This window comes from Microtus oregoni, unplaced genomic scaffold (genome assembly GCF_018167655.1).
Source record: "Microtus oregoni isolate MIOR12 unplaced genomic scaffold, Mior012 000153F_ref0000387, whole genome shotgun sequence".
Classification (NCBI taxonomy): Eukaryota; Metazoa; Chordata; class Mammalia; order Rodentia; family Cricetidae; genus Microtus; species Microtus oregoni.
This window is the reverse complement of record NW_024544808.1, coordinates 971,842-998,139: the sequence shown is the minus strand read 5'-3', so window position 1 is coordinate 998,139 and position 26,298 is coordinate 971,842. Positions and strand designations below refer to the sequence as shown.

The window sequence follows — 26,298 nt, the reverse complement described above, 5'->3', positions numbered from 1 at the left end:
TACAAGCACTCAGGATAAGATTTGGTCTTCCATAAGGTATTATTTCCCCTTTCCCATCATCACTACCCACATCCCAGGTCCATACTCTCCAGACCAGTAGTTCTCAACCTAAAGGTCACAATCCTTTGGGGGGTTGCATATCAGTATCCTGAATATCAGATATTTACACTATGAGTCACAATAGTAGCAAAATTACAATTAAGTGGCAATGAAAATAAATTTATGGTTGAGTCACCACAACATGAGGAAGGTTGAGAACCACTACTCTAGATTATACCTCTCCTGAAGGTAGGGGAGCTGTAGGATGTATGGGAAAGATTCCAGGCCCAAAAGCCCTAAAGTCAACAGTCATCTTCCCAGAGTGTCTATTTGCTCAGTTTCAATTGCTTGGTTGTATATGGTGAAAGAAATGAGAGGAGATGATCTTTGTGACCTATAAGACAGTAGTCTAATCTATATATGATTGACAGAGGGCTGAGGGTACTCCAAGCCATGCTAAGTGGAAGAGTTCTAGGCTATAGTTCTGGGTACTCAAACCCAGGCAAGGTTTATTCAGAAGACACCTCTAGCAATACTAGAGGTGTGATTACTGGAAAGTTCTAGGGAGCCTGAAGAAGAAGGGCCTGGGGCTAACAGGAGCTCCAGTGTTCAATGGTGGCCCCTTCAGCACTATTCCTGTAGGCTATCATATCACAGGTTCCAGTTGGTTCCTTTATCCTGTTCACACCCTGGACTACATTTGAATCTATCCTTTCCCTGCTTATGAACCTTTCATAAGTAACTAATGCCCCCATTCTTTAATATGTCCCCAACGTATAATTTTCCTAAGGTATCTATTGAGTACACCTCTGCTCAACACAAATAGAACAATGTTCTATACTCACTGCCCAGGCAGAGACAGACAGAGCCAGGCTCTAGATTTGGATGCTAGCTTAGCTTTTTCCTCTTAGCCTACGGTCACCAGCTGCACTTCTACCAGGACATCCTGCCAGCCACCTAGGGACCTCATCCAGGAACCCCCTAGAGCTCCCTGGTAGACACTGGAGGCACACCCCTGGCTTCTATGTGCTTTTCCTTAAATGAAAGTGGATCTACTTACCATAAGCCACAGGTGTGAGTTTGAGCACTGTGTGCAGAGGACACTTGAGATAGGGCAGCTCATCTGGAAAGGAGGAAGCAGCAGCTCTGAGAGATGCAGTACTGAGCAGAGGACAACATGCAGGCTTGCTGGGTGCTCCTACTTCTACCTCAGCTTCCCACTTGGGTCCCAGCACAGACTTAGAGTTGGTATTCTCTATGGTGGGTAGTCACAAGAGCAAGCTAAGAAGGGCAAAAGAGAGCAACCTAGTTGCCTGGAAACAGGAGCAAGACAGTCTTGGGAAAGTGGACAGAGTGTGAGTCCCATGGGAGGGCTAAGTACCCACCTAGAGGCCTCAACTCTACTCAGAATGAGCAGGAAAAAGAAAAGCTTCCTCCTGCTCCAGGCCAACTTTCCACAGACCCTACACCCGCACCCCTAACTTTCCTAAATACTACTTCCATGGCAGAGGCACGTGTGGTATTTGTCTATTACACTCTTTCTTCCAAATCAGGCAGCAACCCCCACCTCCCATCTGTCTGTCTCCGTGTGTGTGTGTGTGTGTGTGTGTGTGTGTGTGTGTGTGTGTATGATTCTTACAACTTCTTTATGGACAAGAACTGATTGATTCACTAGTTTCCTGTTATTGATGATTATGCAGGAAGTGACTCTGAATGTTTATGTACAATTTCCTGTCAAGACCAGTGTTTCTGCTTTTCAGACAGATGGAAAGGAAGAACAATCTAGCTCATTTTATAGATAAGGAAATGGGCTTCAAGGGGAAATGTACCATGGCTAGGAAGTGGCAGCTTAGGGCCTCAAACTTAGGGTACTTTGAAGACAAGATGCCTACTCTGCCCTTGCAGTTTGTAGCTACCACCACGGAGGGACTCACAGAGTACTGGGATGTACACCTTTGGGGGCACTTTATCTTGATATCCACCTCACCACTCTCCAGGCTGCACTACATATCCTTACTTCCTTTATTTAGCTGGAACACCGTTACTTGTAATGACTTCTTGTCCCTTAGGTTAATTGTAGGCTTTGAAGGCATGCTACCATACTCCCAACCTCCTGACATATATCAAGATGGGTCATTTTCCTGGAAATTTATTCTGTTCCTCCCCACTGTCAATCATTATAATTAAGTTCTGGGTCAATGACTTTTTTGTATGTATGACCACACTATACCCTCATTGATGCCCTGGGTCCTGTCCACTGTCACTTTCCATATGAAGAAACAGGGCTGGAGAACAGAAGTAACTTGTCTACAGTCTCTGACCTAGCTCTGCCACTGTTTCTTCTCTCTCTGGCCCTCAGTGTTCCCATTTTACAGAACAAGTTAGATTAGCTACAAACCACAGGTGCCCTAGCCCTGCAGTTCTGTAGGTATGCATTCTAGCTCATGTAATTTCTCTGGGCATGCTTTCATCACTCTCCTGAACACTAAGGGTAAAACTATCTGCCTAGTCCTGAATAACCTTGCTCCCAGGGGAAGTTGTGAGCAGCTAGAATGGTCTGTGTGTGAAAGATGGTAAGAAATGGAGACGTTAGGAAGTGACTACAAGACCCCTGTGTATATTTGAGAAGGGAAAGCCTCTGACAGACATCTGGGATTAACTCCTATCCCATGAATTTGGGAAAATCATTTCACTGCTCCAAGCCCTTGGTTTTCTTATCTGAGCAATGGGAATAGTTCCTGCCCCACAATCTCAAAATTCTAAGACTGAAAAGACCTCCATCACATAGTCCATCACCTATTTCAAGTGAAGACATTTTCAAGTGGGGAAATTGAAGATCAGGTAGAGAATATGACTTATCCAATGTCAAACTCTCAAGTTCCCTGGATTTCAATCTTGAATTATTCCATATTTTATATATTCTTTAGTTTGAAATTAGCATAAAGAATTTAATCAAGAGTTTGGGACACTATAGGCATTAAATAGTATTTAGCATTGCTCCCAAACAGCTTCAAAATATCCTGGAAATGCCTACACTTCAGCATCTACATTAGAAATGGATTGCCATATGAAGGTAGTGCCAGGCCACCGGAGAAATAGATGTAGTGTGTGTGTGTGTGTGTGTATGTATGTATATATATATATATATATATATATATATATATATATTCTGTATATACATATGTATGGCAGCATATGTAGTCTGTATATATATATATATGCACGGTTGTATATGAAATCTCTTTGTGTATATATGGCAACATAGGAAGTTTTGTATATATATGTATATATATTAAGTATATGTATATATATACATACATATGAAGCCTGTGTATAGATGAATGACAGCATAGCATAAGTAGTCTGTTTTTATATATGTATGGCAGTATATAAGTCTGTGCATACATACTTTCATAAATACAGGACACAGATGTTTTTAAAGATAAGTTATAACTTGAAAAAAATTAAATTACAGACATTGCTATCTTGGAGAAATTATTCTGATAGCAAGAGCACAGGTCTCACATCAACTGAGGTCAGAATGCTTCAGAGATATACTGGCTCAGTATGTGAAGCTGTGGCAGACTATGATGGTTTTCAATATGCAGGTTCTACAGATTAGCTAAGAGAATACTAATAATGGCAAAAATCCATAAATGTATCATCTGTTCTAGGATTTTTAACATGTTTATTTCAACTTTACCATTAATTCTCTCCATTTTATAGTTGAGAAAACAGGCTGAGGGGGCTAACAGTACTTACTGAATGTAGCACAGACACATGAAACAAGTTTGAGCCTAGATATCCTTGTTTTAAATATTGTGCTTTTAACCACTAAGATATAAACTTCTAATTTGCTGACATCAGCATCCCACATCATATCCAGCTCTTTACACCAGGAACAGAGCAGGAGGGGTGTGTTACCTGAACTTTTATCCAGGAAGTATGCCAGGAGGCACCGCATGACAGCCTGGTGACAGATCACCAGTACATTTTCTTGTCGTTCTAGCTCCATTATAACTGGCTCAAGACGCTGAACCAGATCCTCATAGGACTAAACAAAAGACAAATACTTGGTAAGAAGCGGGGATGGGGTGAAGCACATTCACCCAGAGAAGAAAACTTGGTTTGGGAGCCAGTTGAATTGTTGACCCAACAGAATGACTAAGGCAAATCCCTTGTTTCTTGGGATTTTAGTTTCTCATCTGTTAAATGAACCAATCAATAAGTGTGGGATAAAAGACAACACTATAACCCCCACTATAAAGTATATACTTAACTGTACATCTGAAATTTCAAAAAAATAAGGAAAATTTTGACCTGTAGTATTCCAAAATGAAAAGTTTTTTAAAAATTGGGTATAGATGCCACAACTAGACTAGGACATTTGGCAATCTCATTAACCAAGAAGCTGGTATTTCAGAAACCTTATAGAAATAGGAGTTAAACTGGGAGTTGGGACTCAACATAAATCTGAGACTCTCCGAGAACAAATCCTTATACCCTAAGTTGAAGTTTAAAATAGAAAAAGTCAATCCACAGGAAAAAGGGAAACAGTAAGAAAATATATACGCCCCTCTGATTCTGATGGAAAAACATGAAAAACTTCCTGTAAACAATTATCTTAAAAGGCTGATGGCATAAAGAACATGTAGAAAGAAAGAGAAAGAAGGAAGGGAAGAGAGGGGAGGGAAGGGGAGGCAAGAAAGAAAAGAAAGGAAGAAAGAAAGAAAGAAAGAGAAAGAAAGAAAGAGGAGGGGAAGTGGAGGAATGTTGAAGAGAGGGGAAGAGAGTGGAAAGGAAAAGGGGGACTAAAGAAATATAGAGGAGTGGAGGGAAGAGTGGGGAGGTGGGGAGAAGAAAAGGGGAGAAAGGAGAGAAGAGGAGACGAGACAAAAGGAGAGGAGGGGAAAGAGATGAAGGGCAGAGAGGGGAGGAGGGGTGGGAGGAGAAATCAAGGTGACATAGGTGAGTTAAGCTTAAAGGTAACAAAGATATAAAAGCTTCTCACTTAACCAATGACCAAAGAAACAATAATGAAACTGAAAAAAAATTCCTTAACCATAGTGAAACAATAAAACAATGAGATAAATAGCTTTAAAGTGCTAAAAAAAATGACAGTCCAACTGAGAGTTTTATATGCAACCAATTATCATCGAGGATTGAGGATGCACCCCCAAGATAGTTTTAGATCCAAGGAAAGGTGAGAGTACTAATGACAGATTTTCATTAGAGAAACTGTAGACAAGATAGAAAAATGAAATGAGATAGAAACAAGAATAATCAAAGGATCAGTAAACATTTAATTAAATGACTAAATGTAACAATAACAACAACAATGCCAGTAATAGTTCATTTGGAAGTTAAGAGATTAAGGCTATGTGAAATATAAAACATGTAAGTTAGGATAGGAAGCAACTGCAGCTTGAAAGATCTTATACTATTTAGGGGCATAGCAGAGACATTGATTTTTAGACCTTGTTAGTCATGTATATTAAAGTACTAAATGTTCTTATTCTAGTTTCACCTTTGTATCTCCATAACACTGTATTTTATTTCTTCTTCCTTGGGAAGGGTAAAGAAGGGAATATGTATGGTAAGGGATAACTAACTCTAAAGGTCTTTTGAAAAACTACATAGAAACCTTTTTACTGTAAAAGCTTCCTAAAATATACACATACATGAAAGGAATTTAAAAAGAATCACCATATAATAAGGGAGACAGTGTCCCATTTAAACATCTTACGTTATCAAGTAAAATCTCCAGTCCCATGAATGGGTTACATCTGTTGAATCACTGATCAAAGGGGTCCCACAGAATCCCACAAAACATTGCAGGCTAATGGTTTTTCTCTGCAATTTGATAGTAAGGCCCTATTTCTGAAGACACAACTTACTATGTCATCAGATGTAGAGAAGTTCAGTTGGTGTTCAACTAAGCTTTACCCCTACTGACTAGCATTAATGGTGCTGGAAGGTACTCTGCACAATACCAAAGGAGAAAGGGTGACCATCAATATCACTCAGCTACAAAACCTGTGACTTGTAACAGTGACCTGCCTGCAAGATATACTAGTGCACTGATGGCACAAACCTTTTGGGAATAACAAACCACTTTTTGATTGGATTTAATGCTAATTCTATGAGATGGAACCTATACTCGACACTGCTAAAGTGTCCGAGACCCTGCGACTAGATAGGTCATTGGCCTATGGGAAAATCAAGTATTATTATTCTGTTGAAGGAGCATAACTATAAAATGACTCCTAATGACATATTGCTATACCTGTAGACTAGTGCCTCACTCAACTCTCATCAGAGAAATTTCTTTTTGTAGTAGATGAAGGTAAATACAGACCCATAACTAGACATTGTGTGGGGTTGAAAGACTTTGGAACACTCAGTCATCAGTGGGATATCTTTATTAAATCCCTCCCTTCAAGGCTTAAGGGATCTTATATTGAAGAGGGGTCAGAGAGATTGTAAGAGTCAAGGGTGATAGATGACTTTCAAAAAACAGTGTCTCCCAGACACAATAAGACTGATACACATATGAATCTATGGTAGCACGCACAAGACCTACATAGATTCAAGTAGTCAGGGTTTCAGCACTGAGAGAGGGAAGTAGACATAGGGTCCAACCCCTAACTAGGAAGCTATCTGCAATTGACACCTGCTGGCAAAGGGAAAATGAATTTTCTCCAGTGTATAGTCAAGCACACTTCAGAGCAGAACCTATGCCCAAGAGTAGTTGGCCAATGCAAAATTAACTCCATGTTTTGTTGTTTTTGTGAGCATTCTGTTTTGTTTTGGCATTTTCTGTCTTACTGGATTTTTGTTTGTTTTAATTTTCATTTTTTTTTGTTTTTTTGTGGGTTTTTCTGAAAGAGACAGAGAGAGAGAGAAAGAGAGAAAGAAAGAAAGAGAGAGAGAGAACAACATAAAGTTGGGTAAGTGGAGGATCTAGGAGGGGAAAACAATCAAAATATATGATATAAAAAATAATTAAAAAAAGAAATATAAAAAGTTAAAGTTCAAGTTGATTGTATAACAATACACAACAAATTATTCTGAGTTATTTTAAAGTACAATATTTTGACCTCATACCCTTAGTGGGATATCTTCAAAAACAGAAAGAACCATGATGAATTTTTAAAGTAAAGCATAACCTCCACAAGAATCTGGAAACAGATTATAACACATATTGATGAAAAACTCAACCCTAAGGAAAGCAAGAGAAAAATAAAGTAAGCATAGAAAGTTAAAGACAATAGAAATAAATGTTAAAAAGTCAGTAATAGCAATAAAATATATACAGCAGGCTTAGCATTCAAAAGACATCTTTCAGTTTGAATTAAAAACAACAAAATCCAACTATAAACTGCATATAAGAGACATAAATAAAGCAAAAGTACTCAAAGAAGTTGAAAGTGAATAAATAAAGATGAACTAAGAAAAAGGTTAGAAGATAACATGTAGAGCTAGATTTGGGTTAGGAAAATGGCATTATTAAGAAAAAAATTTAAGTCATTCTCACTAAAATATGCGTAATTCAGTGAGAAGACAACATTGCTTTTAATTTGTATGCATCTAATAACACAACCTAAAATAAATATAAAGGAAATGGGAGCAAATTAACATTAATTTAATAAAGTCCCTTCTGAGAATGAAGATGAAAATATTAAAGTGATTTGTGACTGAACATAACACTCTACTGTTTTATCTTCCCAGATGTCCATATTTTCAGATAACTGTTCATAGGGTTTTGGATCAAAGATCGAGTATGACTAATACATGCATTAAAATGCAGAACTGGCTAAGTAGAGGCTGGATTGAAGCAATAAGCACTCATCTCACACAGAGACAGGAAAATTATGGCCTGGCTCATATGGTAGCCAAGAAGTTGATTAAACTAATAGCTTTTGTTCCTTGCCAACTTCTGAAAGAGCTTGTAACTTTAGGCAAGTTGGCATTAAATATTACAGAATTAGGGTATATTGGGCTATTTTAATTTGTCCAGTGAGAAAATGACAAATACAAGGCATTGGATAAAGAGTGTTCTTCTAAAAGTACATAGTGCCTATAAGTAGGCAAAGATGTAGCTTTTAAAAAAGAGGAGTAGCAGGTCATAGCACCTATCACTCAACCTGATGACCTGAGTTTGATCCCTTGGATCACATGGTAGAAGGAGAGAACAGAGTTCCATGGGTTGTTCTCTGACCTCCATAAGCATGCGGGGCTTGGCATGCATGCATGCATGCACACACTGAATGAATAAATAAATTTTTTTTAAAAGAAGAGGAATGGCTTGCCTAACAGCTAAGGATCAGATAATCAAGTACTTTGACAGGTAGCAGCTATTGAAAACATGTTTTTCCTTGTTTCTAAAGCTACTTAGGAAACTCTGGCAGTTGGAATACAGGGGAAGAGTCCTAGGTGTTCGGCCACCCCTTCAACTTTACCTCTCCCTTGGGATAGCGGTAACGATATTTATCCTGGTCTCGTAGTGCAAATTCTTCAGGGTAGTGTTCGTGGATTTCTTCATAGGTCATCTCCTCACAGACACCCTATTAAAAATTATTTGTGAACAATATATTTACCACATAGCGTTTTCACACAATTCAGAGACCAATGATTATAGAATAATATAACATGTGGGTTTCTGTCAAAGTAGCTCTTGAGTTGTTCCTGTTGCCTGTGGTGCATTGTGTGTGTGTGTGTGTGTGTGTGTGTGTGTGTGTGTACAAAAGAATGGGTGTGTTCAGACTCAATATATGATATTTTCCTATGATTGCCTCAATAGTTCTAGATGTGTATATTACATATAAGTATATATAAAATAAGGACTTACTACTGTGTTTGTAAGCATGTGGAGCATGCTTATTATTTGTGCCATTGTGTGATATCTTGATCACATTTTGACAATAAAGTTAACTTTGAACCAGAGGGTGGAGCTAGCCACTAGCGGACCAAAATTAACCATAGAGGTTTTGGATTGAGGGCAGAGAGGAGATAGGAAATAGTAAGGTAGGGCTGAGAGAGAATCTCAAGCCCTCTGGTTTGAAGATTGGAAGAGAAAGGAGGTGACTGGTGGCTTCTCTGATTCCCTGATCATTCAGGTTCTTACCCCATATCCGACTCCTGATTTTTTATTGATAAAGAATAATTAGATAAACTCATCAGTGTGATTGAGATATGTTCAAAGCCTTGTGTTTGCATGTATATTTTATATCTAATTTTGCATATGTTGTACACTTGTATTCTCTGTGTGTATGTACAGAGTGTATAAGTATCTGAGACTATGCCCATGTGGGTTACTCTGTAGTATCTGTCTTCCTGTGTATTGGTGACATATATCCGCGAATGTGTACATTCTACATTAGGTTTCTGCAATATCATTTGTATATTTATGTCTATGTCTGAAGTCTGTGAATGTGGGTAATATGCCTGAAACTATGTATTAGTACTGTGTACATGTCAAATGGTTTGCTCATCTGGTCTATATTCAATACATATATGTATGTGATGTACCTATATTTATTTCTAGAACTGTGTGCATATATGTTGCAGATATGATTGACAGGAGAGGGTTGCTGTGACTGTAAAGTGCATGTGTGTACCGGTAAGCATACTTGTGGCTGGTATCTGAAACTCTGTATGCAAGTATATAAGACAGTGCGACTCACCCATTGGATAGCCTTCCTTATCCTTCCTGTCCTGCCCTCTATTTTAATATCTCTTGGAAAAATCTATCCACAGATACTTCCTAAGGTAAAAACTAGGAAATTTTTTAATGGTTTCAGAGTGGCCTAGGAAGATAAATTCTGAGAGCTTCCAAGTCTACTGAGAAATCCCCATAGGCAAGGCTACTGGTGCTGGTGGTAAAAAGAGATGTTGTTTCTGACATTTCCTTCAAAGTGTGTGAGTTTTAATTAAACCCTGCTTGTTTGGTGCCTGGGGTCATCAGACTCTGGCTCTTGTCTTTTTGACTATCAGGCTTCCTTCAGGGGCATGGAATAGAACATTTACAAATTATAAACAGCTTTGCAGTGTCAGGCTTTCTGAATGAACATTACTCATAGGAAAGAAAGGACACAAAGATTCTTTTAGACTGTTTTAAGCTTCTGTTCTGAGGCTTATTGTGAGGCCCTTTGCCTATGGAAATGATCATTGCCTTCTTATTTTAAATGTAGGCAACATGCTTAACGTCTCTGAGTTTTATTTTCCTCATCTGCAAAATGCAAAAATTAACAACAACCTTATAGAAATTGTCTAGTTTGGTTTTTATTGCTGCAATAAACCATGACCAAAAACATCTTAGGTAGGATGACAATCCATCATTAAAGGAAGTCAGGACAAGAAGCATGGAGGAAACATGATTACTTGCTTACTTTTAGGTTCACATTAAGACACTTTTCTTACACAGCCCAGATCTACCTGCCGACATATAGTACTGCCTACAGCGAGCTTGTCTGCCTATATAAATTAAAAATTCGTGAAAATGCCCCATAGACATTCTTATAGGTCAATCCAATGCTTAATTTCACAAGATCTTCAAGACACAGAATACTCTCTTATACATGGTTGCTTGACAAAAACAAAACAACAAAACAAAATGTAAGGTTTAATTAGGTTCCCTGGAACAGAGGTAACCATGAGATAATCTTAGAATTACCATCTCCCTATAAGCTAGGATATTAACCCTTTCCATCTTACCGCATCAATCTCATTCAGGGCTTTCCACTGTTCATAGGGGACACCTAGGGCCTCAGCAGTCTGAATAGTCCTCTTCATATGACTGGTCCACACCTTCAGGTTGCTGATGCCTTGAGACTGAATGAAGTTGGCCAGGACAAAGGCATACTAGGGATACAAAGAAGAGGAAGGAAAAAGGAGGTGATAAGGGGAAAGACCAAGGGAGCCATAAGAACAGGTTCAAATCTCTCATGAATGGTGAAGTACGAAAGGAACAAAAAGAAAATGAGGATTAAATTTATATAAAGATAAACCTGGGATTATACCTCAGAGGTAGAACATTTACCTAATAGATATTGAGGTGCTGGGTTCTATTCATAGCACCACAAAAATTACATAAAGACATACTCTTGAAAAGGTGGGATACAGAGAGGTTTATCAAAGGATATAAAGTTACACTTAGGAGAATAAGTTCTGATGTTCCAATGCACAATAGATAGGGTGTCTATCATTAAAAGTTGGTGCTGTATATTTTAAAACGCTTAGAAGATTTTGAATGTTCTCATCACACACAATGTTAAACACATAAGATGATGGGCTACAACTCATAAACATCTCCAGTAATGTATCAGGATACAAGATTAACTAAAAAAAAATCAGTAGCCTTCCTTTACATGGATGATAAATGGGCTGAGAAAAAAAATCAGAAAAACATCACACTTCACAATAGCCACAAATAACATAAAATATTTTAAGGTAACTCTAACCAAAAACGTGAAAGACCTGTATGACAAGAACTTTAAAATTTTGAAGAAAGAAATTGAAGAAGACACCAGAAAATGGAAAGATCTCCCATGCTCTTGGGAGATAGAATTAACATGGTAAAAATGGCAATTTTACCAAAAGCAATCTACAGATTCAATGCAATACCCATCAAAAAATCCCAGCAAAATTCTTTACAGACTTTGAAAGAACAATACTCAACTTCATATAGAAAAACAAACAAACAAAAAACAGGATAGCCAAAACAATCCAATGCAACAAAAGAACTTCTGGAGGCATCACAATCCCTGACTTCAAATTCTACTATAGAGCTACAGTAATGAAAACAGCTTAGTTATGGCATAAAAACAGAAAGGAGGACCAATGGAACCAAACAGAAGACCTGGATATCAATCCACACCTCTTCGAACACCTGATTTTTGACAAAGAAGCTAAAATTATACAATGTAAGAAAGAAAGCATCTTTAACAAATGGTGCTGGCATAACTGGATGTCAACCTGTAGAAGAATGAAAATAGATCCATATCTATCACCATGCACAAAACTCAAGTCTAAATGGATTAAAGACCTCAATATAAATCCGACCACACTGAACCTGATAGAAGAGAAAGTGGGAAGTAGCCTGCAATACATGGGCACAGGAGACCACTTCCTACGTATAAGCCCAGTAGCACAGACAATAAGAGCAACATTGAATAAATGCGACCTCCTGAAACTGAGAAGCTTCTGTAAGGCAAATGGCACAGTCAACAAGACAAAATGGCAACCTACAGAATGGGAAAAGATCTTCACCAACACCACATTGGACAGAGGACTGATCTCCAAAACATAGAAAGAACTTAAGAAACTTGACATCAAAAGAATAAATAATCCAATAAAACTGTGGCTACAGATCTAAACAGAGAATTCCCAACAGAAGAATTTCAAATGGCTGAATGACATGTAAGGAAATTCTCAACATCGTTATCCACCAGAGAAACGTAAATCGAAACAACTTGGAAATTCCATCTTACACCTGTCAGAATGGCCAAGAACAAAAGCACTAATGACCACATATTCTGGAAAGAATGTGGGGTAAGGAGAATGCTTCTCCATTGCTCGTGGGAGTGCAAACTTGAACAGCCGCTTTGCAAATCAGTATGGTGATTTCTCAGAAAGGAAACAATCTACTTCAAGACCGAACAATACCTTTGTTGGGTATTTACCCAAAGGATGCTCAATCTTACTACAAGGACATGTGCTCAACTATGTTCACAGCAGCATTATTTGTATTAGCAGAACCTGGAAAGAACACAAATGCCCCTCAATTGAAGAATGGATAAGGAAAATGAGGTACATTTACACAATGGAGTACTACATAGCAGGAAGAAAATGACATTTTGAAATATGCAGGCAAATGGATGGCTCTAGAAAACATCATACTGAGTGAGGTAACCCAGACCCAGAAAGACAAATATCATATGTACTCACTCATATGTGTCTTCTAGACATAAAGCAAACAAAAAAGAACCAACCTAAAGTTCACAACCCCAGACAACCTAGACAACAAAGAGGACACTATGAGAGACATACATGGATCTAATCTTCATAGGAAGAAGAAAAAGACAAGGTCTTCTGAGTAAATTGGGAACATGGGGGTCATGGGAGAGGGTAGAAGGGGAGGGAGAGGAAGGAAAGGGAGCAGAGAAAAATATACAGTTCAATAAAAATAAAAACATAAACAACAAAATAATCATTAAACAACAAAATTAACATTTATTTCCCTCAAAAAAAAGATGATGGACCAATATACAATTAGCATGGAAATAGTAAATTATATCTAACAAATATGTGCAATTATAAAGTGTCAAAAATAAAATTCATATCCTACCCTGAACCACTAAGGATGAAAGAGAAAAAGAGTATCTATGTTGATATTTGCTCACTGAATCCCCTACTAGATAGATCATTCATTCAAACAGGCCCACCTCTAACATACGTTGAGCCTAAGAACAAATGGATCCACCCCCATAGTCTGTATTCTTTCTCCTTCCATTTCTGATGACATGTAGCACTTCTAGATATCTTCACTACATGTATGAAGTTAATCAAAGCACATCACCAAGTTCTGATTATGCTCCATCTCTAGTGGTCCTCTTCTACAGAGTAACCTCAGGGCTACACTGGGCCTAAAAGTTAATATTCCTGTGACCATGGCCTGACCTCACGTGGAAACTATCAGATGGGTGCATACAGGCACTAAATCAGATTATCAGGCCATCAGAGAGGGGTTCCAAGGCTAGAAGTACCCAGTTTGTGGCCTGGAAGTATGGACTGAAGGATCTGAAAGACAGTTCTCTGATGCTTTGAATTCCTATTGCTAGAATAGGGATCCTGGTACCCAGTTAAAGGTCATTTGCACAAGCACTGAGTATTTATGGCCCTATTTTGGATGATGAAATGTTAATTCTATCCAGATCCAGCCACTCAGAGAGAGAGAACAATGGCAGTGCAGAAGGGAACCACAAAAGGTCATGAGAGCCCTATGAACAGGGTGTTATTAACCAAACATGGCATGTCCTATCTGCACAAATGGGCATAGGCACAAATTTGTATGATAGATGCAAGTCAGCAGTCAGTGTTCATGGGTAGAAGCCCTTGCCTAAGAGAGTAACAGAAAGGCAAATCCCAACAGCTTACACAGTGCCCATCTCTGATTTCATATCATACCTATAAAATGCAAACACCATGCACTTATCCAGCTGTGTGGAAAGCAAACTATTTCCTGGTACATAGTAAGTACTAGTTAACTGAAAGCTCTAGAGATTGGGGTGGCTGACTTTTAAAACCAGGCCTGGTGCAGTGGGCTGATGAATGTGAAGGTTAGGATCTGATGCGTGCTGATATATACATATTTGTGTGTGCAGGTGGTACTCATGATTTCATGGTTACTTTTTCAACGGAGTTTTAGCTGTGCAAGTAAGAAAGAGTAGCTATAGCCAAGAAGTCCTGGAGATGAAAAAAATACCTCAAATGATCTCAGTCTCTGTTCTAGAGAGCATGAGATGTAAGAGTCAGGTCAGAGGCAACCAACCTCCAAAGGGAAACTTCCAGTCCATAGGGATCAGAAAGGTTCTCTGAGGACAGGGCTTCAGGGGCAGTCCTAGTTTGGGATATCTCCCTCCTATCCAGCAGGGGTACTGAGGCAAGGCAGGAAGGCCTGGTTTTCAGTCCTGCCTATGTTATCTTTTACTGACCATATGACCTGAAGCTGCTCTCTGTCTCTGTTGCTCAGCTTCCTTATCCATAAACAATGACAGTTATGCTCAGTTCACACTGCTGATGTCATTCAAAAAAATAGACGTGGAAGTGGATGGTACTGTGGCTGTGCATAGGTGTCCAATAAAAGACAGTAAGGGCTTGTTGAGTTGACTCAGTATTTAAGAGCACTGGCGGTTTTGGTTCCCAGCACCCATATGATGACTCACAACAAGCTATAACTCCAGGGGATCTTATGCCCTCTTCTGGTCCTTGTGAACACCAGACATGCACACAACGCACAGACACACATGCAGGCAACACACATACACATAAAATAAAAGCAAATAAAACTAAAAAAAAAGACATTAAGAACCAGGAATACCTCTCCTACACTTCATTTTCTATCTATGTTATCCCTAAGTGATTTTCTCCAGCAACATATGTGCTAACAAGCCTGGGTAAAGAACCAGAAGCTGGGAAGTAAATCCAGAACCCAGAATGGAAAGGTTACTATATCAGGCAAAAAACAGGGAAAGTCATGACTTGAAAGAGTCAGTGATAGACCAGAATGAGGAGAGATATTCCCAAAGGCCAGTGACTCATGGGATAAGGAACGAATAGGGAGGACTTCCTGAATGACTAGATCTTGGAGCAGGATCAGGGCCTTGGAAGGAATGGAGTGAGCAAGAGGCAGGAGGAGGGTGAGGACAGTGGGGTTTCTCAAATGAGTTAGGGGGCAGCATCAACACTGAGTCATGAAGAAGAGGGATTCAGGCTGAGATCCAAAGGTCACTTATCTATGTACTTGACAGTTACCAGCTAACAGAGGGACCAAAGAGGACAGCAAGCTGGGCATGGGCAAAGGGCAGAGTGGTGAGGATGATGAAGGGAGACATCCAGTAGGGGAAGGGTGATGGAGCTTGAGAAGCAGCTATATTTAGGAAACCTTGGAGGATCATGCTACTGATCTTGCAGAAGCAGTATGCATATGAGAACCATTCAATATCTGTGACAGGACTCAGTGACTAATATTGGAAGAGACTGATCGATCATAATTTGATCCTTTTCCACTGAGGGATACTTCTTAAAATCCAGTCACTGGCCATCCCACTTGGGTTAGCCTAGTCTACCCACCTGAGTCTTTGGAGCTAACTTACCTGCTTGCCTCGAGCTGAGAGGCCAGAATCACCTCCAATGCGGCCTCTGAGGTTCAGCTCACTCTCACCATGCCGGCATAGGTAGATGGATTGGGGAGTGACATGGATGTTCATGAGGTAGTAGGCTGTGCGGCTCTGAACATGGTCCTGCACTCGATTTACCATGTAGCGTGTGCCCACGTCGAAGATCTTGATGTAGGACAGGTGGCTGGGCCAGACCCAAGGAGAAGCAAACATCTTAGGTGCTGACGGGAGGGAGGATTGATCCCAAGAGAAATTCCTAACCACACATCCTGCTCCCAATCCTCCTCTGGAGTTTGGCTCCTACCTAACAAGATGTTATACCTAGTCTTGCTCTTGGTATATATTCTATAGATTTTGTTCCTGACAGCCCCAGGGATCTAATCACTGTGGGCTACCATCTCCATTCTTCAGCTTGAATCAAATTTTTCCCTTTCCCAATCACAATGCAATTGGCTAAGATTCTTCTCTATAGTCTACACCTGCAATTCACAAGTACTTTTATCTGAATTAAGGCACTGTGCTTTGGGTAGAGGATATCTGCCCTTTAGGAACTCTTAGAACAGTCAGAAACATTTACTTGTATACATGAATAATATTCAGCACTCCTGTCACAACAGCACAGTATGCCAAGTATTGGTGTGAAGGGTTACAGAAATAGTACAGAACATCATTAGCAAACTTGTGGTCCTGGCCCCAAGTTCCTGGTAGTTCCCTTAGTTATGCGCTCAGCTCTAGTAACAATAGACTGAGTACTAATCAAATACATCAACCTGTCTCTGAAGGAGCTGGGAGGCAGAGGCAGGATACCAACAGCTTGGAAGATTAGAACCATGAAGTAAGACTTCTACAGCTCCTGGAGCAGCCCTAAATCCTCTAGTTGACTGTAAGGAGCTATGAGAGCTCCATGGGAAGAGGTGTGGGAACTAGAGTCATAGGGTGACATAAGCAACCCAGGACCCTTAAGCTGTTGATGGTTTTGGTTTCAGAGAGCCTCTTCCTTGATCTTCCTAGAAAAGGCCTTTACATTTACAGCCTCATCCTTCACAACTCTGGGATCCATGTACATTGGATCCCAAAGGACACTTGAATTTGTTGGATATTGAATATTTTCTGTCTATCCTGCAGAGACTGGGAGATTTTAAGATGCACAAATCTTCACAGCCATTATTCAGAGTAGAGGTCATCATGTAGAAAGTTGAAGCATGCAGAGAAGCAATTTTCCACAGAATGTGTCTCACTCCAGTGAGCTCTGATGTGATTTTGTTGCCTGGATATTGCCGGTACCAAATACTAGACTCTCTGTAATTCGAAGGGAACTTTCAAATTCCACAGCTTTGTCTGTTATCCTAAATGATTTTACAGGCTGTCTGGAGTTGAACTCATCATACAGCACCATACCTAACCCACGGTATTTTAATTCCTGTATTGCTGGTATACTTGGAATATTCTCTGTAGTCCTCTCCTCTTTTCATACTAAGAACTAATTAGGCCAGCTGTCTCAAAGTACTTTTCGTTTTGCTTGAAATGATGTACCTTGCTGATTTCCAAATATTTCCTATCTTTCAAAAGCTAGGACATTTAATCTCCCCAAGAAATCTTAGATTTAGAGCTATATAAGTTTATTTGTAATTGCTCAATAACAAATTATTATAAAAGTTTCATGTTCATCTCCCAAATTATGTAATTTAAAATAAAATATATAAACTATACTAATGAGAAGGTCCTGGTTTTATTTTTCTACTTTTTCATGTTGCTGCTTTTAAATACTAATTGTCAAAAAGTTGTAGGAAAGATTTCTTCTTATTTTTGAAAGATCCAACATTGCTTGCCTACTGAATAATCCAGTTCTTACAAGCATTCTTGCGTAAAGGTGGGCCAAGTTCCATGCTCTGAGTTCCTTCAGTCATCTGGTTTACTGATCCCAAAACTGGAGTCAACTGTGTATACATCACCTTCTCCAAATTACTGGGCATTCTAGCAAAACATGAATAGCCTTGCCTCTTTGGCCTCCTTAGGCAGTGCTAAGGCTGGCCATGACGCATAAGCTATAAATTTCTTTTTTTAATTAATTTATTTACTTATTAAAGATTTCTGCCTCCTCCCCGCCACCGCCTCCCATTTCCCACCCCCTCCCCCAATCAAGTCCCCTTCCCTCATCAGCTTGAAGAGCAATCAGGGTTCCCTGACGTGTGGGAAGTCCAAGGACCACCCACCTCCATCCAGGTCTAGTATATAAATTTCTATTAAATAAATAAATTTATAAAATAATTAGATGGGAGCAGATGTAGAGATTCACAGCTAAGCACTGGGCTGAACTCCCGGAGTCCAGGCAAAGAGAGAGAAGGGTGATAATATGAGCAAAGGGGTCAAGATAATGATAGGGAAACCCACAGAAAGAGCTGACCCGAGCTAGTGGGAGGTCACTGACCCTGGATTGACAGCTGGAGAGCCTGCACAGGACTGAACTAGGCCCTCTGAATGTGGGTGACAGTTGTATGGCTTGGGCAGTTTGTGGGTCCACTAGCAGTGGAAGCAGTATTTATCCCTAAGAGCATGAATTGGCTCTTTGGAGCCTATTCCCTATAAAGGGATACCTTACTCAGCCTAGATACAGGGGGAGGGCCTTGGTCCTGCTTCAAAGTGATGTGACAGACTTTCTTGACTACCAAAGGAATGCCTTAACCACTCTGTGGAGTAGATTAGAGGTGGGATGGTGTGGGGAAGCAGGAGGAGGGACAGAAGAGGAACTGTGGTTGGCATATAAAATGAAAAAGATTTATTTTTTTAAAAAGAAAAAAGGTGATGTTTCTCTAATTTCCCTCGTAGCTTCTTTGTCATTTGTATATAGGAGGGCTACTGATTTTTTTGAGTTGATCTTATATCCTGCTACATTACTGAAGGTATCTATCAGCTGTAGGAGTTCTCTGGTAGTGTTTTTGGGGTCACTTATGTATACTATCATATCATCTGCAAATAACAAAAGTTTGACTTCTTCCCTTCCAATAGAATCTCCTTGATCTCCTTTTGTTGTCTTATTGCTATAGCCAGAACTTCAAGAACTATGTTGAAGCGATATGGAGAGAGTGGACAGCCTTGTATTGTTCCTGATTTTAGTGGAATCCTTTATCATTTCTCTCCATTTAATTTGACATTGGCTGTCGGCTTCCTGTATATTGTTTTTATTATATTTAGATATGTTCCTTGTATCCCTGTTCTCTCCAAGACCAACAGCCAAAAGATACTTATGGAAATATTCAACATCCTTAGCCATCAGGGAAATGTAAGTCAAAACAATTCTGAGATACCATCTTACACCTGTCAGAATGGCTAAGATCAAAAACACCAATGATAGCCTATGCTGGAGAGGATGTGGGGTAAAGGGAGCACTCATACTGTTTCTGGTGGGAATGCAAACTTGTACAACCACTTTGGAAATCAGTATGGCGGTTTCTCAGAAAATTGGGAATCAACCTATCTCAGGAGACAGCAATACCACTCTTGGGCATATACCCAAAAGATGTTCAATCATACTACAAAGGCATTTGTTTAACTATGTTCATTGCAACATTATTTGTAATAGCCAGAATCTGGAAACAACCTAGATGCCCCTCGACCGAAAGAATGGATAAAGAAAATGTGACACGTCTACACATTAGAGTACTACTCAGCAGTAAAAAAAACATTGACATCTTGAATTTTGCATGCAGACGGCTGGAATTAGAAAACACTATCCTGAGTGAGGTAACCCAGAATCAAAAAGATGAATATGATATGTACTCACTTATAAGTGGATACTAGACATAAACAAAGGACATTGAGCCTATAGTTCATGATCCTAGAGAAGCTAAATAATAAGGTGAACCCAAAGAAAAGCATACATTGATCTACCCAGAAAGTCAAAACGGGCAAGATTCCCTGACAAAATTGGGAGCATGGAGGTGGGGGAGAAGGGAGGGTGGAAGGGGAAAAGGAGGGGAGAGGGGAGGGGTGAGGAGGGAGAAGGGGAGGGTGAGGAGAACTTGAGGGAATGGGATAGTTGAGATGAAGGAAGGACAGAGATGAGAGCAAGGAAAGAGATATCTTGATTGAGGGAGCCATTATAGGGCTAGCAAGAAACGTGGCTCTAGAGAAATTCCCCGGAATCCACAAGGATGACCCCAGCTAAGACCCTAAGCTATTGAGGAGAGGGGGCCTGATCTTGACTTGCCATATAGTCAGACTGATGAATATCTTAAATGTCACCATAGAACTTTCATCCAGCAACTGATGAAAACAGAGGCAGAGACCCACATCAGAGCATTGGACTGAGCTCCCAAAGTCCAGTTGAAGAGTGGGAGGAATAAGAATATGAGCAAAGAGGTCAAGACCATGATGGGTTCACCCACTGAAACAGTCTATCTGAGCTGATGGGAGCTAACCAACTCCAGCCAGACTGGGAAGGAACAAGCATAGGAGGACCAAACTAGATCCTCTGAATATGGTTGATATTTGCATTGCTGGGGAAGACTGAGGGGCCACTGGCAGTGGCACCAGGATTTATCCCTACTGCATGTACTGGCTTTTGGGGAACCTATTCTCTTTGGATGGATACCTTGCTCAGCCTAGATATAGTAGGGAGGGCCTTGAACCTTCCCCAAAGCAATGTGTCTTACCCTCTCTGAGGATTGGATGGGGGTGGGGTAGGAAGGTGTGTGGAGGGACTGGGAGGAGGGGAGGGAGTGGGAACTTGGATTGGTATGTATAATGAAAAACAGTCTGTTTTCTTTTTAAAAAAGAAAAAAGAAAAAAATATTTTTATTAAAACAATTAAAACTGGCCTTCTATATCTATCTTCTTCAGGCTCAATGAGCTCATCAAAAGAATAACAAAAACAAACAAAGCTCAACAGTGCCCCTCTAGGTGTCTAAACTCAGGTCTATTGGTTTTCTTAATGTCATTCTTTCCCTTCAACCCCCTTCCTGCAAGATCCTTCCATCATATCTTCCATCATATGCCATTATCCCACATAATGTCACTGTGGAATCTGAGAAAGTCACTTTTCTCAAGCAGAAACAACCTAGTTCCATTGCTTGTCTTCCTGAAAGAAACATGTATATGTTTGGTCAAGGAGCATGCACAGTGGGCAATCTGCAAAATTATACACGAAGGCTATGTGCCTTTTGCACTGAATTTTTAAGTCCCATTTGGTATTTCTTGTGATTCAAGGATGTGAAGGGTTAAATCAGGCTACAATTTGGTAAATACAGGCTTCATTCAGTATAGATGCGTTGCTGACTCAGACAAGCCTTTGACCTGATCAATCCGTGCTTGTCAGTTTCCCGAACTGTGAATTAACAATACCCATTTTCTTGCATTTCTAGTGGAGAAGACTGAAAGGATGCATTTAATCTTCTTAGGGTAATAATGACCAGTTACAGCCCTTTTACTCTTCAAACTTGGGTCTCAAAGAGTATGGGTAGCCGAAGTCTGTTTTCATTAGAACCCATTTTGAAAGAGAGCAAGTTTCTTTGAACATTTTACAACTAAACTCACATCTGCTTTACACTGCCAGCCAATACTTCTCTATCTGTAGCTAGTATTATGCAAGAAAATCTTATTTTATAGCTTTATAGGTCTTTTCATATGTTGAGTCTCTGTAAAAGTCACCGAAGGACAGAATCCATCTCATTTGACTGTATTTACACCTTCTGCATGTAAAGTTTCCAAAGACTTGCTGATTGAAGAGATCCATGAGGGGTATGAGAGGAGAAACAATAGGAGACAATACATGGTTAGACTTCTAATGCCACATATGACTTATGGTGGAAGCTTGGGTAGTAGCTTCAGCTTCCTAAGATTCGGTTTCCTCTTTTGGAAATTTTGGAAATTTAGGATATCAGCTCTACCACAGCCTCCTTTATGGAAGTACTATAAGGATGTGATAGAAGAAAGAAGGCAAATCTGTTTAGATACTATGGTGACATTCATGTGAATAGTATTTCTGCAATAGCAATACAATAGCCACAGAATGGAGGCATTTGTTTTCAGGGAGGAAAGTCCAAATCTGTGTCTATTGCATAAGAAGGCACTACTTTAGTCAACTTAGGAATACTTTCCATAGCAAAGAATCACTGTCTCATGGAAAACTGGACTGGAGGGGGTCATAAAGATATAACAAGTCCCACTTCTGATATTATGGATAGAAAAGTTAAGGCCCCCCAAAGGTGGACATTTTCTTAGGTCCCATAAGACATCAAAACTTGACTTTGGGTTGTTGTTAGGCTCTTACCTGTCCAATTCTTCATCCAAAGGTTGGTAGTTAATCTCATAGCACTCAATTCTCTTAAGAAAGTCTTCCAAAACCTTTTCTTTGTCACAGTCTATGTAATCAGGGCTGCCAAGTTTCACTTGCTGTGAGAAGGTGGGAAGAAGATAAATGTGGGGAAATAGAGACTCTGACATTGTATTTGGAAAGGGCCCTTATAGACAACTGACTACCATACACCACATTACAAAGGCAGGGAACTTAGAGTTTGAACAAGGGTTTTGCCCAAGTCAAAATTAGGCAACCAAAGAGGAGCTGGGCTATATTTTACAATGTGTTTTACTCCCAGTGCACATATTGCTTAACGCCATCTATAAGAGACCAGAAAACTGTGATGAGGAATAAGAATGAGATATTTTGACTCTATATCATAGAGACTTTCATGTATTTACTCACTGCTGAGAAAACAGGCATGTTGTCATTGGCTTTTATAAGACTGGCATCTCTTAATACTCCAATATCCACCTTTTCTTCTTTTTTTCCCCATTCCTCCACTTAATCACTTGAGCCTACATGGAATCTCACTTGCTAGCAGAAACTAAGCTTCTCTAATCATTTTTCTAAATAGGCAATCTCTTTTTGCCTGTGTTCACTACAGCTTTGTGACTGATTGCTGGTAGCCAGAAAGATTTCTTCTTAAATTTCAGTTCATTATTATTTTATTATTATGTGCATGTACATGTGTAAGATATTGTGTTGGGAGACATATGCAGGTCACAGTGAGTATGAGGACAACTTTGTGGAGTCAGTTCTCTCCTTCCACATTTATATGAGTTCTGAGGATTGAACTCAGGTCATCAAGCTTGTGACTGAATCATCTCACTAGTCCCAGAAGAATATTTCATTCATTTATTTATTATTTCTCCAACAAGGATATTTATAACACACACATTTGACAATGGGACTCTCCTCTTTAAACTCCTTCACAATTTCCAAGTGTCTTTTAGGACAAAATATGAGCTATTTTAGCAAATTAGATCATGACAAGTCCAATTGCCTTTTCACTACCATCCCTTATTGCTCTCATATTTGGACACTCATTTTGCCTTTTCAGATCCAAATTACTGATAGTTCCCTGGATATATTATATTTAGTGTATTTTATTCCCCATTTAAATTCTTTACTGTAGAGAGCTGCGTGGAGCCACACCTGATAATCAGCTCCTAATATTGGCTAAGGCCTGATCACGCAGTGATTGTCAGCTGCTTGCATATGCGTGAACCTATGGGCAGTGCCCACCTGGCAATCCGGGGTTGGCGGCCCGTGCCTTTTTAAGGGCTGGGAGAGGTTTTGCCCAGAGAGAGAGAAAGAGATACAATTGTAAAAAAGGTCCTGAATAAACTGCTAGCAGGAAGAGCTCCGGTGTTGCGTCATCCTTGCTGGTTGAGGTAGAGCCACGACAGTTGGTGGCCCGTACGGGGACAAGTGGTGGCCCCTATGGGGAACCTTCAAACCTCTCTCCGTGGAGCCCAGAACTTGCTGCAGTCAGGGGGTGCACCGGTAAATCCTCAGGTAAAGATTGGGGATCCGTGACGAAAAGCGGGTTTTTTGTTCTCACCAATAGAAAAAGAGAGAGCAAGATAGTAGAGCTACGACAAGAGTGGATGGGTCAAAATGAAACTAAAAGAATAGGATTTTAGAATGGGTGCTTCAACATCACACCTGATTTTTCTGGCTCTTAATGAGCTGTTACAGAGCACATTGGAGAGGTGTTTGGCTGAATGAGACACAATTGCTACTTGGTTTGCCGTCTCTGGCAATCTTAATGTGTCATCCTGTAACAAGCTTGGTAGAGATCTGGATTTTGCCGCCGAGCAAGGTACACTAAGGAAGGGAATTATATTCATGTGGTTTGAATTACCGAGACCTTCTGAGTTTGTAGTGGAGTGTGAGCAGCTGCAGCTCCAAGGCCAAGGAGCTCCAGACCGCAAGCACTGAGGAGCTGCAAAGCATGCAACACCGGGGACCTGACTCAGGGCATAGAAGTGCAGCACAAGTCCAGGGCATAGAAGGCCTGGACCTTTGTCCTAGCCTGGGGCAACAGGCTGGGATGGGATCTGCCCCCACCCTGAGGGGGTAGAGGCCTGCCACTCTGCCACGCTTCCACCTTCCAGCTCCTTAGGGAGGTGGAGTCTCCACCTCTCCCCTGTTGCCTCGACCTGAGTCCCAGTGCGACTGGAAAATAGCAGTAAGAATGCAGCGTCCCTGCTCAGCAGAAAGTAGCTAGACAGATTGACAACACCCAAATTCCCTATAAGATAATTTAAGCGGGTCCCCTTCAGAGCAGAAGCAGGATCAGCTGGGCTAGGGAAGCCAAACAGGTGCACGAGGGAGAAGGTGTCTTCCATGCACTCAGCTGACAAGAATGAATGTGCCACGGGGGTATGGCAGCTGGGCTGTGTTACTTAGGGGACTGCTGAAGGAGCAGTGGTTTCTGACTGCTCCTGGAGTCTGGGGTCATGGCAAAGCCACTTCTAAAAGTCCCGAGTCTGATACAGTCACACACCTCTGTTCACTTGAAGGGAAGAGGGTGTGTGGGAAATAGTAGGATATGGAAAAAAAAGGACCCAGGTAAAAGAGAGACAAGCCTATACCCTAGTCTGTCAGACATTTCTATCCATCCGGGGCTGTGTGTGACCAGCATTCAATATGACTCATGCAGCTAATTTGCTAAAGAATTGTCTAGCTATCTTTTAGGTAATTGGTCTGGTGAATTCGAACAACAACTGGAAAAGCTGCGAGTGGTGGTTGCGACTACAAATTCGACACGCATGGATACCAGCCTGGTAGAAGGACTATCCTCCTGGATCATCATAGCCATGGATCATCTGAGGGAGTGGGCGGAAATAAGAGCCCTGGCAGGCTTAATGGTGCTTGCCTCCCTGGTATGCCTCTGGTGCATTTGTCACATAAGGGTTTCACAACATGGCAGTGTAGTTATGATCATTCAGGCCTTCATGGCCATTGAAGCAGGACAGTCCCCTTAAGCTTGATTATCTATATTTGAGCACAGGATGCAAGGCTTGTGCACTGCACTTGATGTCAGAGAAGTCGACCTCAAGAAGAGCAAATCTGATTGCATGTGGGTTGGTGTCTAACTCCCACCTCTGTAAAAAGACACCAGACAGGTCTAGTGTTCTCTGAGTGGATGAAACCTGGACAAACACTAGTACATGTTCCATTTTTAACAGAGATCAGACCTCTACTCTTGCCTGTTGCTTTACAAAACAAAAGGGGGAACTGTAGAGAGCTGCGTGGAGCCACACCTGATAATCAGCTCCTAATATTGGCTAAGGCCTGATCACGCAGTGATTGTCAGCTGCTTGCATATGCGTGAACCAATGGGCAGTGCCCACCTGGCAATCCGGGGTTGGCGGCCCGTGCCTTTTTAAGGGCTGGGAGAGGTTTTGCCCAGAGAGAGAGAGAAAGAGATACAATTGTAAAAAAGGTCCTGAATAAACTGCTAGCAGGAAGAGCTCCGGTGTCGCATCATCCTTGCTGGTTGAGGTAGAGCCGCGACACTTTACCTGCAAAAACTCCTATGCATTCAACAGGATATTGCTGATACTTCCACTTGGAGGTCTTCCATGGCATTTCCCCGCACATGCAAGATTGACCCTTAACACTGTGTTCTTACAACCTTCTCTTTCCCTTTACCTCATCTCCAATCCTAAGGGATATATATGTCTGTCACTGTCCCTAACTAGACTGTGAGTTCACGAAAAGGGCTTTCATTGTTTCTATATCTTTAATGCCCACATTAGCTATTCAGGTGTACAGTTTCTCCTGAATCAATAAATGGATAATTGGGTGGATGAAGAGGAAAAAGATTTGAACATGCTAAATATCCCAAGAGATAAAAATAAGAGCAATGTGTAGAAGTTACAGGGAGGCAAATTTCACTTTGATTAGGCTACACGTTTTAAAAAGGCAATGACTATTTGTTACTATAGGTATGGACAGAAATATAGACAAATACTTAGCTGAGATTTTAAGTGGTTGGTGAAAGGTTGAAAGAGATGGTCTTTAAGGTCTCTTATGCTCCTAAGCACCAGT

At 40.5% G+C, this 26,298-nt stretch overlaps 1 protein-coding gene across 1 annotated transcript in view; it reads right to left on the bottom strand.

Annotated features, from left to right (window-relative positions):
* Positions 1-26,298, bottom strand: part of LOC121445029 (6-phosphofructo-2-kinase/fructose-2,6-bisphosphatase 1-like) — a 69,179-nt gene that overhangs the window by 537 nt on the left and 42,344 nt on the right. Inside the window, exons 7-12 of the mRNA XM_041647004.1 lie at positions 22,207-22,328; positions 15,915-16,122; positions 10,756-10,902; positions 8,502-8,606; positions 3,964-4,093; positions 1,100-1,162 (exon numbers count right to left, since the gene is read on the bottom strand). Coding sequence (XP_041502938.1) covers positions 1,100-1,162; positions 3,964-4,093; positions 8,502-8,606; positions 10,756-10,902; positions 15,915-16,122; positions 22,207-22,328 — 775 coding nt within the window. The remainder of the gene's footprint in view (positions 1-1,099; positions 1,163-3,963; positions 4,094-8,501; positions 8,607-10,755; positions 10,903-15,914; positions 16,123-22,206; positions 22,329-26,298) is intronic.